Source organism: Giraffa tippelskirchi, chromosome 1, assembly GCF_054371585.1.
Source record: "Giraffa tippelskirchi isolate mGirTip1 chromosome 1, T2T-mGirTip1v1.2.pri, whole genome shotgun sequence".
Classification (NCBI taxonomy): Eukaryota; Metazoa; Chordata; class Mammalia; order Artiodactyla; family Giraffidae; genus Giraffa; species Giraffa tippelskirchi.
This window is the reverse complement of record NC_137275.1, coordinates 226,075,873-226,089,534: the sequence shown is the minus strand read 5'-3', so window position 1 is coordinate 226,089,534 and position 13,662 is coordinate 226,075,873. Positions and strand designations below refer to the sequence as shown.

General features: G+C 48.4%; 1 protein-coding gene across 1 annotated transcript in view; it reads left to right on the top strand.

The window, feature by feature from the left end:
• Positions 1-13,662, top strand: part of SNTG2 (syntrophin gamma 2) — a 124,043-nt gene that overhangs the window by 95,647 nt on the left and 14,734 nt on the right. The window contains exons 12-13 of the mRNA XM_081576295.1: positions 6,104-6,220; positions 12,798-12,869. Coding sequence (XP_081432421.1) covers positions 6,104-6,220; positions 12,798-12,869 — 189 coding nt within the window. The remainder of the gene's footprint in view (positions 1-6,103; positions 6,221-12,797; positions 12,870-13,662) is intronic.

The following is a 13,662-nucleotide window of genomic DNA, read 5'->3' as shown; positions in this document are numbered from 1 at the left end:
CCAAGGATGCACTTCTGTTTCTCCACTGCCCCTCCCTTATCTCCGTATCCCATCCCGTCCCTGGTAAGCAACCGCTGAGATCTGCCCCTTGGAACCCAGGGAAGGTCCCCGAGGCTGAATGAAGCCTATTCCCCACAAACAAGAGATGGGGACACAGAAGAGCTTTTGTGTCCAGGAGCCCCGTGGGGCCTGCGTGGTTTTAGGACCACGGAGAGCGTGCCCTCCAGGTGGAGCCCCTCCCTTCGGCTGCTCCACGTCCTGTGACAGGGACGTCATCCTCTCCCAGGACTTTCCAGACACGTCACGCGTGGTCAGCGGTCTGGAAACGAGCACGTGAGTGCCCATTACGCTGAGAACACGCAGCTTTCATGGGACTTGAACCTGACGTATTTGGAGGACATCGCGTTTTCGTGGCCGAACTTGATTGCCTGGCAGGTTGAAAAGAGCACCCATCTGGAAATCAAAACATGTTTTGTTTTACTTAGAAATTAGCTCTTCTTGCTCAGTGAATCACACGAGAGAACCATGAACTAGTTCAAGGAAAGTTAAAACCATCTGAGGAGCACAACTCCCAGCACAAGGGACATGAAATGAGTCAGGTTTCAAAGGCCTCCTGAGCCGTGGAGTAATTTTGCGATGGTTTTATCTTAGTGAAATTTTGTCACGTATTAATCCACATTTGTGTGATGTCAGTCTTGGTGGGCTTATATGAATAAAACCTGGATTCCGACCCCACTAACCCCGTCTCTGGTGGTATAATTGGAACAAATTAACATCTGAGCCCCGGTTTCTTAATCTATGAAATAAGACAGTGGTAATGAGTAATCTAACGTGTTTTTTTTTCACCTTAGTATTTCTGTATAACTTTGAATTTACTCAAGGGGTGGATCGGTTTATCTAGAAGGAAACACTGGAGATGGACCTCACCGTGTTGTGCTGGGAGAGAGCTCAGCCCTGCCCTGATGCGCCAAGTTTTTAGTGGAGGACTCGGTCACATTCCTCCAAAAGCTAAACATTTGGTGTGCGTGATAGGAGTTCAGATTATGATGCTGGACCCTATTTTAAAAAAGGAAAGATTTTTTTCTCATTTTTAGCAATTGATTATTGATTTTGGAATGTAGTAACAATAATACTTGAATAAGCATGAAAAAATAAAGGCATTTGACAACCACTGAAATTGACACACGAAAACAAAACAGAACTGGAAGGATAGTAAGAAAGGCATAGAGTATAGATTTTTAGACTTTATATCTGGGGAATAAAATGACTGTAATTTGTCATCCAACCTGAAAGTGATAGTAAGACGACAGGAGGGAGTTCAGAATTGTCCCAGGAAATCCAGGGCGTGTGGTCACCCTGCCAAAATGGCAGAATCTATTGTACAAACTAAATTTCTTATGGAAAACCTGACTCAAAGGGATATGTGGATACCTTAATCACCAAAACCAAAAGAAGCCTAAATAACTCAAGGTATTTGAGCTTATTCTGTGAAAAGGAAGAGACTAGTTGTATAGTTATTACCTGATGGGTGCTTAACTAGTTATTTTGACTCAGTCAAGTGAAAAAACAAAGAAAAGGAATTTTCTATAAAAATGAAATAAAAAAATATGCTCCTTTATTTTAATGGTTATATTCCCTTAATTTTATACAATCAGGTAGGTGTTCATAAAATTATATTTTTATTTCTTGGAATATGTAATAAATCATTAGAAAGTTCATAATACAAAAGATAAAATTAGCTTTTCTTAAAAATTATTTATGCACTGCTGCTGCTGCTGCTAAGTCGCTTCAGTCGTGTCCGACTCTGTGCGACCCCATAGACGGCAGCCCACCGGGCTCCCCCGTCCCTGGATTCTCCAGGCAAGAACACTGGAGTGGGTGCCATTGCCTTCTCCATATTTATGCACTGCATATACCTAAAAAAGAGTCCTAGAGCAGCCAATGTTCCCAGTAATAGCTAAGCGATAACTTATTTCTTTGCTAATTAATCTAGGCAGAATTAAATTACATATGGACTTGCATTAACTTCACATCCAATTTACAGACGTGTCAGGGTATTAACAGTCTGTGCATCACCATCTTGGCGAGAAGACGAGCTCCTAGTTTGCTTCTCGATATGTAACTCCTGTTGGACGTGCGCCCAGTGCTTTACCAACCAAACAAGGGAGGGAAAGCAGCAACATGAAAGACTGCCACAGCCTGGGGGACGCGCCCACCGGCCTGGAGCCGAGCGGCTCCCACAGCTGGCGCCCCTGTCTCCAGAGAGACTGGGCGGCTCTCGGGGAATCAGAGGGGGCCTCTGTCCCCAACACGCTCTCCTCACGAGAAGAGCGCTTGCTGCCGCTCTGCTGGAAACAGTCCCAGCTTCTCCAAGTCAGCCTGGAAGTTACACATTCAGCTTCCTGCTCACCCTTGGTCCACCTGTAAAGGGATCTATCCACGTATCATCCACCTATCTATCCATGCTTAGCTATCTGTCACCTGTGTATGGACCTATCCATCTGTCTATGTGTCTATCATCCATCCATCCATCCGTATCATCTGTCTGCCTACCTACTGATACGTTTTCATGTCTGGGTATCACAGCTCGGTCTCAAGCTAATTCCCACATATCAAGTTCCAGTGTATCACCCACCTTTGTTGGCACCTACATTGCCACCTATGAGTGTTTCATGAAGGGAGAGATGATTGTTGGAGACTTGGCAGCATTTGAATATATGATTGAAAAGTGAAGGAAAATCCAACAGTTTTCCTCCTACAGGCAAAGGAATCACTTATATATACGTAGGGCCCCTAGTCCATGGGGTTGCAAAGAGTCGGACACGACTCAGCAACTTCACTTTCACTTATATATATATATATGCAGGTCCTTTATATATATGTATATATATATATGTGTAGGTTACTTATATATATGTTCAGTTCAGTTCATTCGCTCAGTCGTGTCCAACTCTTTGCGACCCCATGAACTGCAGCACACCAGGCCTTCCTGTCCATCACCAGCTCCCAGAGTTTACCCAGCCTCATGTCCATCGAGTTGATGATGCCATCCAGCCATCTCATCCTCTGTTGTTCCCTTCTCCTGCTGCCCTCAATCTTTCCCAGCATCAGGGTCTTTCCCAATGACTCAGCTCTTCGCATCAGGTGGCCAAAGTATTGGAGTTTCAGCTTCAACATCAGTCCTTCCAATGAACACCCAGGACTAATCTCCTTTAGGATGGACTAGTTGGATCTCCTTGCAGTCCAAGGGACTCTCAAGAGTCTTCTCCAACACCACAGTTTGAAAGCATCAGTTCTTTGGACTTTCTTTATGGTCCAACTCTCACATACATACATGACTACTGGAAAAACCATAGCTTTGACTAGACGGACCTTTGTTAGCAAGTAATGTCTCTGCTTCTTAATTTGCTGTCTAGTTTGGTCATAACTTTCCTTCCAAGGTGTAAGTGTCTTTTAATTTCATGCTGCAATCACCATCTGCAGTGATTTTGGAGCCCCAAAAATAAAGTCTGACACTGTTTCCACTGTTTCCCCATCTATTTCCCATGAAGTGATGGGACTAGAAGCCATAATCTTAGTTTTCTGAATGTTGAGCTTTAAGCCAACTTTTTCACTCTCCTCTCTCACTTTCATCAAGAGGCTCTTTAGTTCTTCCTCACTTTTGGCCATAAGGATGGTGTCATCTGCATATCTGAGGTTATTGATGTTTCTCCCGGCAATCTTGATTGCAGTTTGTACTTCTTCCAGCCCAGCGTTTCTCATGATGTACTCTGCATAGAAGTTAAATAAGCAGGGTGACAATATACAGCCTTGATCTACTCCTTTTCCTATTTGGAACCAGTCTGTTGTTCCATGTCCAGTTCTAACTGTTGCTTCCTGACCTGCATACAGGTTTCTCAAGAGGCAGGTCAGGTGGTCAGGTATTCCCATCTCTTTCAGAAGTTTCCATAGTTCATTGTGATCCACACAGTCAAAGGCTTTAGCATAGTCAATAAAGCAGAAACAGATGTTTTTCTGGAAATCTCTTGCTTTTTCAGTGATCCAGCGGATGTTGGCAATTTGATCTCTGGTTCTTCTGCCTTTTCTAAAACCAGCTTGAACACCTGGAAGTACACGGTTCAATTATTGCTAAAGCCTGGCTTGGAGAATTTTAAGCATTACTTTACTAGCGTGTGAGATGAGTGCAACTGTGCATTAGTTTGAGCATTCTTTGGCATTGCCTTTCTTTGGGATCGCGATGAAAACTGACCTTTTCCAGTCCTGTGGCCACTGCTGAGTTTTCCAAATTTGCTGTCATATTGAGTGCAGCACTTTCACAGCATCATGTTTCAGAGTTTGAAATAGCTCAAGTGGAATTCCATCACCTCCACTAGCTTTGTTCATAGTGATGCTTCCTAAGGCCCACTTGACTTCACCTTCCAGGATGTCTGGCTCTAGCTGAGTGATCACACCATCGTGATTATCTTGGTCATGAAGATCTTTTTTGTATCGTTCTTCTGTATATTCTTGCCACCTCTTCTTAATATCTTCTGTTTCTGTTAGATCCATACCATTTCTGTCCTTTATTGAGCCCATCTTTGCATGAAATGTTCCCTTGGTATCTCTAATTTTCTTGAAGAGATCTCTAGTCTTTCCCATTCTGTTGTTTTCCTCTATTTCTTTGCATTGATCACTGAGGAAGCCTTTCTTATCTCTCCTTGCTATTCTTTGGAACTCTGCATTCAGATGGGAATATCTTTCCTTTTCTCCTTAGGTCTCTTATATACGTGTAGGTCCCTTATATATATGTAGGTCCCTTATGTATATGTAGGTCCCTTATGTATATGTAGGTCCCTTATGTATATGTAGGTTCCTTATGTATAAGTAGGCTACTTATATATACGTAGACGCATTACTTCGTCTCCCCTGCCCCTTTGAGACCCGAGCTTCAGCTTGGTCCGGAGGGTCCTCAGCGGGGAAATGTGTGTCTGCAGTCTTAGGGACGCTCACTGCATGTTGCTGGAGACCTGCCAGGGCTGTTTTCTTTCTGTGACTTAGTTTTCCTTCTGAATGGTGTTTATTTTTTGGTCCTACTAGCCTTTACCAAATTGTTAGTTTGAAAAGAATCTTGGTAAGATTCCTGGTGATAAATGCAGTATCAAAGCAGATGTTTGAGCTTGCTACTGAGTTAACGATTTTCAATAATTGGAGAAGGGGATGTCAGAGGATGAGATGGTTGGACGGCAGCACCGACTCCATGGACGTGAGTTTGAGGAAACTTCAGGAGATGGTGAAGGGCAGGGAAGCCTGGCGTGCTGCGGTCCGTGGGTCACAAAGGGTCGGACACGACTGAGGCGACTTAGCAGGCACACATACAGCGGTAGGTGAAGAGTTACGGTTTCTTTCAAGAAATATTAAGGAACAAGCCCTCCTTGCCAGTCATGGGTGTGGAGCAGATACAGGTGAAGACGTGGGCCTCGTCCTCAGAGGGCGTGTGGTCTAAGGCAGATGCAGCGGGAAGTGGGCTAAGACACCCCGGGAAGACAGCTTGTGCAGGGCCTTAGCTTGTTGTTAAACCCATGCACTCAATTCTTAAGCTGCATGACTGTCCCCATTAACACTGTTAATCATATTCTGACTTGTGACGGTTCGCATTGGGTGTCACTAGATAGTCAAAGCCAGTTGTGAGAACCTAATACTGTTGTGTTATGTTCACTGTTGCTAGAAAGTCGAGCTATAAAGAAACAGTCATTTCTCCCACATGCCTTAATGATATGTTTGCTACAGAAAGGAAAAATATACTAGTTGTTTTTGCAACCTCAGAGACATATTAGAAATACTAATCTCTACTTGGTTTTAAATACACGTGGAAGGCAGAACTCGAATGTAGCTGAGACATGCAACACTGGCCAAAAGTAAGATAGCTCAGAAGCCCGTGTTCGGAGCCTGGCCCGGTGCAGAAGTCTGGACTTGGGTGTCACACGTTAGCGGCGTGTCCCCCGATTGGAGGGTGGTCGTGGCCGGGTCGGACTGGGAGGGTGGACGGCGTGTGGTCTGTCCTCCCCCCGGCGGCCCTGTGCTCCCAGTGAGGCCTGGCGGTTCATCTGAAGGTTTTGCTCCGCAGGTTGTCCACATGGGCTGGGTCAGCGAGCGACTGGGAGGTGCCGGCTCGTCTCAGACCTTCAGACCCAGGTTCCTGGCGCTGAAGGGCTCGTCCTTCTTCGTCTTCGTCACTCCTCCGGTAAGCGGGCCCTTGGGGTCGGGAGGGACGCTGAGGAGGCCATTCTCTAAGGGAAGACGCGTCAGGCCCAGCATTTGGAGGGTGTGCGGCGGGCCGGCCTCCTCCAGCCCCACGTTCGCTGTTGGAAAGGACTCTGCTGTGGGCTCTTCTCGCTCTAAACTCATTAAGCAGCCGGCCACGATTCCCTTCTTTTCAAACAGCCACTGAGACATGAGTGTTTTCCTGCTGAAGATAGCAGCCGGCTTGGAGGTGGGGGTGCAGAGGCGTGGGGTCTCAGACCACCGTTTATGCGGTCGAAGGAGCCTCAAAACACAAACAGGAGAAAAGCCTCCTTGTCAGACATTTCTAACTTCATGGTCAAATAATGAAACACGAAAAGACATTTTCTCTCCTGTCCTCCATGTTTTATAAAATAAACAGCCGGATTTAGTAGGGCCCACAATAGAAATCTAATGCTGATGCTACAGTTTGCAGTTTATTTTCTAATTCTCACCAGCGCCACTTGGCTTCGAGGTTTACCGGTTCAAGCCAATTCACTTTCTGAGTCTGAACATCAGAGCTGCAAACAAACATCAAAACCTGATCGCTTCAGGATCTAAAAGTTGAGATGCAAGTCACCTACAGCACTGTTGCTTTTCTGCCGTTAAAGGTGAACGGAAGGGTGTCCCTCCCCGTGGGGCCGGATGCCCTGCTGTTGCCTGCGCAGGGCCCGTTTTCTCTGTCCGCCCTCCTCCCGTCAGCGGACCCTGGAATCGTGTCTGTGTCCTGGCTGCTGTGGCGGAGCTGTGAGGGACACGGGGCGCAGGGCTCTCGAGGCCCAGAGTTTGTTTCCTTTGGCTAAACGTCCAGGAGTGGGATCGCTGGATCGAACGGTAGCTCTGCTCCCGCTTCTTTGAGGAGCCCCCATACTGTCTCCGCAGTGGCCGCACCATTTCCTTGCCTCACGTCCTCACCACACTGCCGTCTCCGGCTTTGGGGTGATGGGTATGTTTTCCTCGCCTCGCGCCCTCAGCGCACTGCCGTCTCTGGCTTTGGCGTGATGGACATGTTTATGACAAATGGGGGTGCTGGTTTCATGTGTCTCCCCATCTTCAGACCCATCACTTGTGTACAGTACATCTGTACGGCTTTTGGAATGTCAATCACACCTCAAAGGAGTTTTAAAAATAAAAAAGAGTAGAGGGCAAATCAAGTTTTACTCTCAGACGTCTAGACAATAATGCATGTTTTCAGTGATAAGCAAGGTGTTCCTTAATAAGCTTCTTATTGGGGAATCATTTTAGAGGATGAGATGATTGGGTTATAACACCAACTCAACGGACATGAGTCTGAGCAAACTCTGGAGACGGTGAAAGACGGGTGAGCCTGGCGGGCTGCGGTCCATGGCGTCGCAGAGAGTTGGTCACGACTTAGCGACTGAACAACAGCAGTTTCTGGTAGAGAAGCTGTGTCCAGGGAGGAGGATTCCCTCTAGGTTCCTGAGTGCTGACCTGGTACAGAACCGGGGTCCGTGTGTTGAAACTGAAGGATTATCAGTGGCAGAACACGGGATGCTAAACCACGGATGCCTCCAGGCCTGTCTGCCCACAGAGCTTTTTTCTGTCGCCAGGACTCAGGCCGGGATTCCACCAGGGACCTGAGTTTTTCAAAAACCAAGGCTGTGAATTACTAATGCTAGAGAGTTATTGACAGATTTGCATAATCACTGAATTTTTCTCAAATGCAGTGAGGTTCTTTAACATTGTTGCTAGCAAAGTAAATATAAGGATAACCACAGATAACCCCGAAGGTCTCAGTCTGGGCCCCGCGATGTCACGGAAGGCAGATCTGGAATCAGTACTCTGGGGCTCTGGGCTGTCCCACTGGCCCGGGACAGTTGAGGGGAGGAGGAGAGGACAGGGTCAGCCCTCCTGCACCCAGTTTGCCTGAGGGAGGGACCCTCTGCTGCAGAACTGGGGGAGAAGCCAGCGATGCCCCAGATCACACGCTGGAAAGTCCTCCTAATTTTCCCTTTCTTGCTAATTAAGACCCTCAGGGTATGAGTTTTCCCCACACCCAACATTCTAAATTGTGAGAAGTGCTTTAAATGTTAATCAAATTTCCATACTTGTTCTGGGGAAAGATGATTTCATCTACTTCCCGTGGCAGTTTCAGGTTCACGGACATAAATTCTAACCCGGGAATCACAGGGTCCTCCAGGCTCACCAGATGGATAGTGTCATTTCTGTTAACACCAGACTTTGCTTGTTTATTTTAAAATCCCATGGAAAATTTTCTTGGCATCGACTCGTGTCGCAAACATCACATCATACGAATCGATTGCTGGGGTTAGTTCGCTAGGAGCCAGCTGCTCCCACCTGAACACTGGGCTCAGAAGCGTGAGATCTGCTCAGCACTCTGCTCTGAGCAGGGTCTGGCTGAGGGGCTGAGTCGTCTCTCTGCACCCCAGGGGCGGGGCCCCCCGTGGCCTCCCTGGAACCGGGAGCAGCTTTTACGTCTGCTCCTCCCTTTTCTGAGGTGGCTTTTGGACGAAGTCCGACTCTCTGCAGCCCCATGGACCGCAGCCCGCCAGGCTCACCCGTCTTTCACCATCTCCCAGAGTTTGCTCAGACTCATGTCCGTTGAGTCGGTGTAGTAATCTTAGCATCTCATCCTCTAAAATTATCCCCCAAGAAAAAGCTTATTACAGAAAACCTTGCTTATCTCTGAAAACACACATTATCGTCTAGATGTCTGAGAGTAAAACTTGATTTGCCCTCTACTATTTTTTATTTTTAAAACTTCTGCATCACAGGTAGTTTAGAAACAGCGGGTACACCACGTCTTTCCCCCCCTTCCTGACTCTGGATTCGGGGGGTGCAGGTGCTCAGCTGACCCCAGAGGTGGAACGGGCAGCGTGGCGAGCCTGGTCCTCTCCGGAAGCCCTGGCTGCCTATGGACCGAGGTCAGCTGGCCCGGCTCTCACCAGTAAGTTAAGGTTTGCGTGAATCCAATGGTGGGCTGGCAGCTCCCCCGCGGAGCCGCACGTCCCGATCCGTCCTGACCCTGCCCACCATCTAGCAAAGCCTCACCACCTCCCGCAGGGGCGTGAATGCCCCGCATGCCCCGACGTCGGAGGGTGAGACGAGAGGTGAGCGGGGCACCCGGCTGGTTCCTGATCTCCTGGGGGAAGCTTTGGGCTCCGCTCTCAGACGGGGCCGTGAGTATCTGCCTCGTGGGCTGAGGCTCTTGTTGGGTGCACCCGTGTTAAGGATGGTTACGTCTGCTTTGAGGACGGACCGTTAATCCCTCCGTGAGAACCTTCTCTGTCCCTGATCGCTCCCTTGTTGTGACGTGTGCTCTGTAGGGAAGTGACACCTCCTCCACCTTCTTTTGGTCAGAGGAGTCTTTTCTCCATCCCCTGCTCTCAGTCCACGCGCATCTTGGGGCCGGCGTCGGGCCCAGGCCAGTCCGTCTCTTTGGCTCCAAGGAGACTTGCGATGCTTCGTCCGTTCACGCCTGTGCTGCGTGTTACACAGGAGTGCGGAACCAGAAACACAGTAACTTTTTGAGTAGAAAAAATAAAATTAAACATTGCTCCTACGTAATGGCATTACGCTGGTTTAAAGTGAAATGTTTAAATAATTTTCACAGACTATCCGAAATAACGAAAGCATATTTTAAAATGGGGGCTGAAAGATTTAATGAGACAATGGAAATATTTACTCAGCAAAATCTTAGAGAAACGGGCCTTAGCGGAAAGGAAAAGTCGTAAGTTGACGACTGGAGGCTTTGGGCTGTAAACAGACTCTTTCCACTTTCTGGCTGAGGGGACACAGACACCTCACCCACCCTCTGCTCAGCGCTTTCCTCAGTTGTACGAGAAAGTCAGCGATGCTAGCTGAATGCTTCACAGGATCAAACGGAACACTAACAGGCTTAGTTTATGTACTTAAAATGTGTCTGAAACTCCAAAGCATTTGCATTTAACAGATGACATTTTACGCTTAGCACTGGGCAACTTCTCACTGTAAAAGCAACACACAACGTATGGCCAGTGAATATTTACACATACGTAAATTTACATATCTACGTATGTTCTGTCTGACCTTGGATTTTTGTATCCTGGACTAGAGGCAAATTGCCAGTAATGATTTCTGCTTTGCCCAAAGCAACTGTATGTGAAGCTCTCACCGCTGTATGTAGTTACCTCCCGTGCGCTGACCTGAGGAGTGAGGTCGTGCCTGTGAGGGGGCTGATGAGGACTCACAGCGTCTCACCTCTGTCCTGGCCCCGCTGGCAGGCTCTGCGTCCGCGCCCAGGCTGAAATGCACTTTGTGCGGCGCGATGCCGTCGAGGTTGCAGAGCTGCTGCCGGGAGACGGCGCCACAGCACGGGGCCAGGGGCTGCTTCACGGCAGTGGGTGCGCCTCCACCCGTCTGCAATGAGCAGAGCCGTGCCCCGAGCAGCTGGCAGCAGTCTGCAGCCTCGGGAGGGGCTCGGGGTCCCCAGGCTTCCCCGGGCTTGGATGACAGGGCCGCTCTTGTGCGGGACGGGGTGGAGGGGGGCTGGAAGGACAGCAAGTAAATCCCTCCGGGAGAGCGGAGCCCCAAAGGCACCCGGTGACGTGCTCTCAGACCCCGTCTGATCACCCCTCTTCCCCTCTGTCCGCGGGGCGTCGGGCATTGCCCAGAACGCCCGGCCGCCCGCGTGGAGCCTGGTGTCTACCAGTCTGTGTCAGAATGTTGCAGTGAACTTTTAAATAATTCAGGAACAAGGAAAGAGAACGTCCTGTCGTCAAGGCTGGTTCCTGAGCTCCTCCGAGATGAGAGGAGGGAGACGCTGAAGGGATTGAGGAGAAGCAGGGAGAAAGGCTGGAAGGGGCAGCCTGGGGCGGGGCGGCTGTGGGTTCCTTGGGCCTGAGGTGCTCGCGAGAGGATGCAGCCGGCGGGGAGGGCGTGAGCGGGTGTAACCGAGGGCCGATCAGCGCGGGAGAAGCTGGATTCTCCCGGCCCTGGCGTGTTCTTGACTGTCCTTCCTTAAGGTGGGTAGTTGTCTCTGTTCGCAGATTGGAACCTGAAAAATAATGTTTCAACTGCTTGTGCTTTCAAGCACCATTAAAATGTGTTAAATAGCACTTATGAAACCAATTTTACAGCATCTTACAGCATTAACATACACATTACATAGCAGTTGCCTATGAATATGCAAGAAATATCAGAAGTAGCTTTAAGATTGTCAATTAGGGAAATATATCGCTTAAAAAATATTTACCTGGAAAGAAATAAATTAAGAGAAGATGTGTAAGCTGAAGGCGTATTAGACAATTATGTACCTGGTATAGAATATTATTCTATGTCACTTCTGTGGGTACATGCGTGTCCCACAGTAACACTTAAATGTTCCAAGAGATTACATCTGAGCATATACAGTTTCAGTTCTATCTCAGGTGAGATGTGCTCACATAAAATAGAACATTGTCAAGGCGGGGGGCAAGGAAGAGCCCTGCTTTCAGGAATTGATGAATAGACTTTGTGAGGTTTGCAGGAAAGTGAGCAGCTGGTAGCGTTCAGGCCCTGCCCCCTTCTCATCGCCCTGGCTCAGTGGGCATGTGTCCCAGCTGATGACCATCACGGGCACCTCGGAGACCACTGCCACGGGGTCCCCACACAGCTTCCAGAGGCTCTCAGGGCGGAAGCGCTTCTCTTCAAGTCAAGGGGAGCAATGGTTCCACCCAGAAGCCTGAGCCTCTTCTCAGCCTCAGGTGTGTCCCTGAGGGGGGCGCGCTCTCCTTGAAATGGTCACCTTGGCCCAGAGGGGGAGGTGCACAGACTGACCCGCATCTGAGGGCACCGCCCCCCGGCTGAGCCTTCACCTGCCAGCATCAGCGGAGCCGGGCGTGGAGAGGGGTCTTTCCCAGGTGCGGGGAGCGGAGGCTGACTGTCAGCAAGAAAGACTGGATGGAAGAGACATCTGCAGCCATAGGTGGCAAAGGTCAGGACCGTAGCAGAAGGAGCGAGGAGGTATGCAGCTGGGAAACTCCGTACCCCTTAGATTCTCTAAATTTAACCCAAAGTCGGTCCTTAACTTGATGTAAAAGCTTCCAGAAAGAATTCCTAAAGTGATGCCCAACTGAGTGTAATAGGCACGTTCCTCCACACCACGTTCTTGAATCAATAATGTGTGTGAGCGTATTCGAACCTCAGGCCGGGACTCCAAGGGCGGGAACACACAGTTATCGCCGGCGTCCTCCGCGGTGTGGAGTCCAGTTTTCCAGCTGTCCTGCTCCTGTTTAGGGTTTAATTAAGGAAAAGACACATTGATTCACTTTATTGTTGTAAATGTTTAAATTCTCAGACTGAAAACGTCATTTATCGAATTTCATGTATACTTTGAGACCATTTTTCCAGTTTTATTGAGGTACCATTGAGAAAAGTGTAATACATGTAAAGTGTGCAGTGTGACAGTTTGATGTCCGTGTGCCTTGCCCAGCGAGTCCCACACGCGGAGTAATTGACGCCTCTGTCACCTCACACAGCTCCCCTTATTTTGGGTGAAAACACCCAGGATTCATGTGTCTGTCTTATGTTTCTTACAGGTGAGCACATTAGATTGGGTCCGAGCAGAAAGAACCTATAACCTCTGTGAGGTTCTGTTTAAAGTTCACAAGGTAAGTTTAAGCATCCTTTGCACACCAGATGCGTCCATGTTGACAACTGTCCCTTTGTGCTTGAAAAGAGAGAGAAATATTTACCGCTGTTGAAACAGTCAAATGACGTGAACATACGAATTCATCCCACCATCATTCATCAAAATTCCACAAAAGAAGGTCATAGAGGCGCTTTCAAGTCTTTATTTTATGTAGGCTCCGCATTATTTCATTCTGGCCTTTTTATATTTACAACTCTTTTGTATGGCTTTCTATACATAGAGTGGAGAAGGAAATGGCAACCCACTCCAAGATTCTTGCCTCTAGAACCCCATGGACAGAGGAGCCTGGCGGGCTACAGTCCCTGGGGCGGCAGTGTCAGACACGACTGAATGGGTAAACCACCACCACCACACAGTTAAGAGAGTTTCCCAGGTGGCGCTAGTGGTAAAGGACCCGCCTGCCAGAGCAGAGACGTAGAGACGCAGGTTCGATCCCTGGGTCGGGAAGATCCCCTGCAGGAGGGCATGCCAACCCACTCCAGTGTTCTTGCCTGGAGAATCCCGTGGACAGAGGAGCCTGGCGGGCTACCGTCCATGGGGTCAAAAAGAGTTGGACATGACTGAAGCGACTTAGCACAGCATACATCTGAGACACGTACTTGGTATTGGAATGTCTTCAAAAACCATCGTATTTCATATGTGAGCTTCATTGATAAATTATAGAGCCTTGTTTTTTTATCCAGCATATTTTTTCAGAAAGATTGAGAAAATGTTTTATCAGTAAATATGCTATGAAGTAACTGAAATCATGT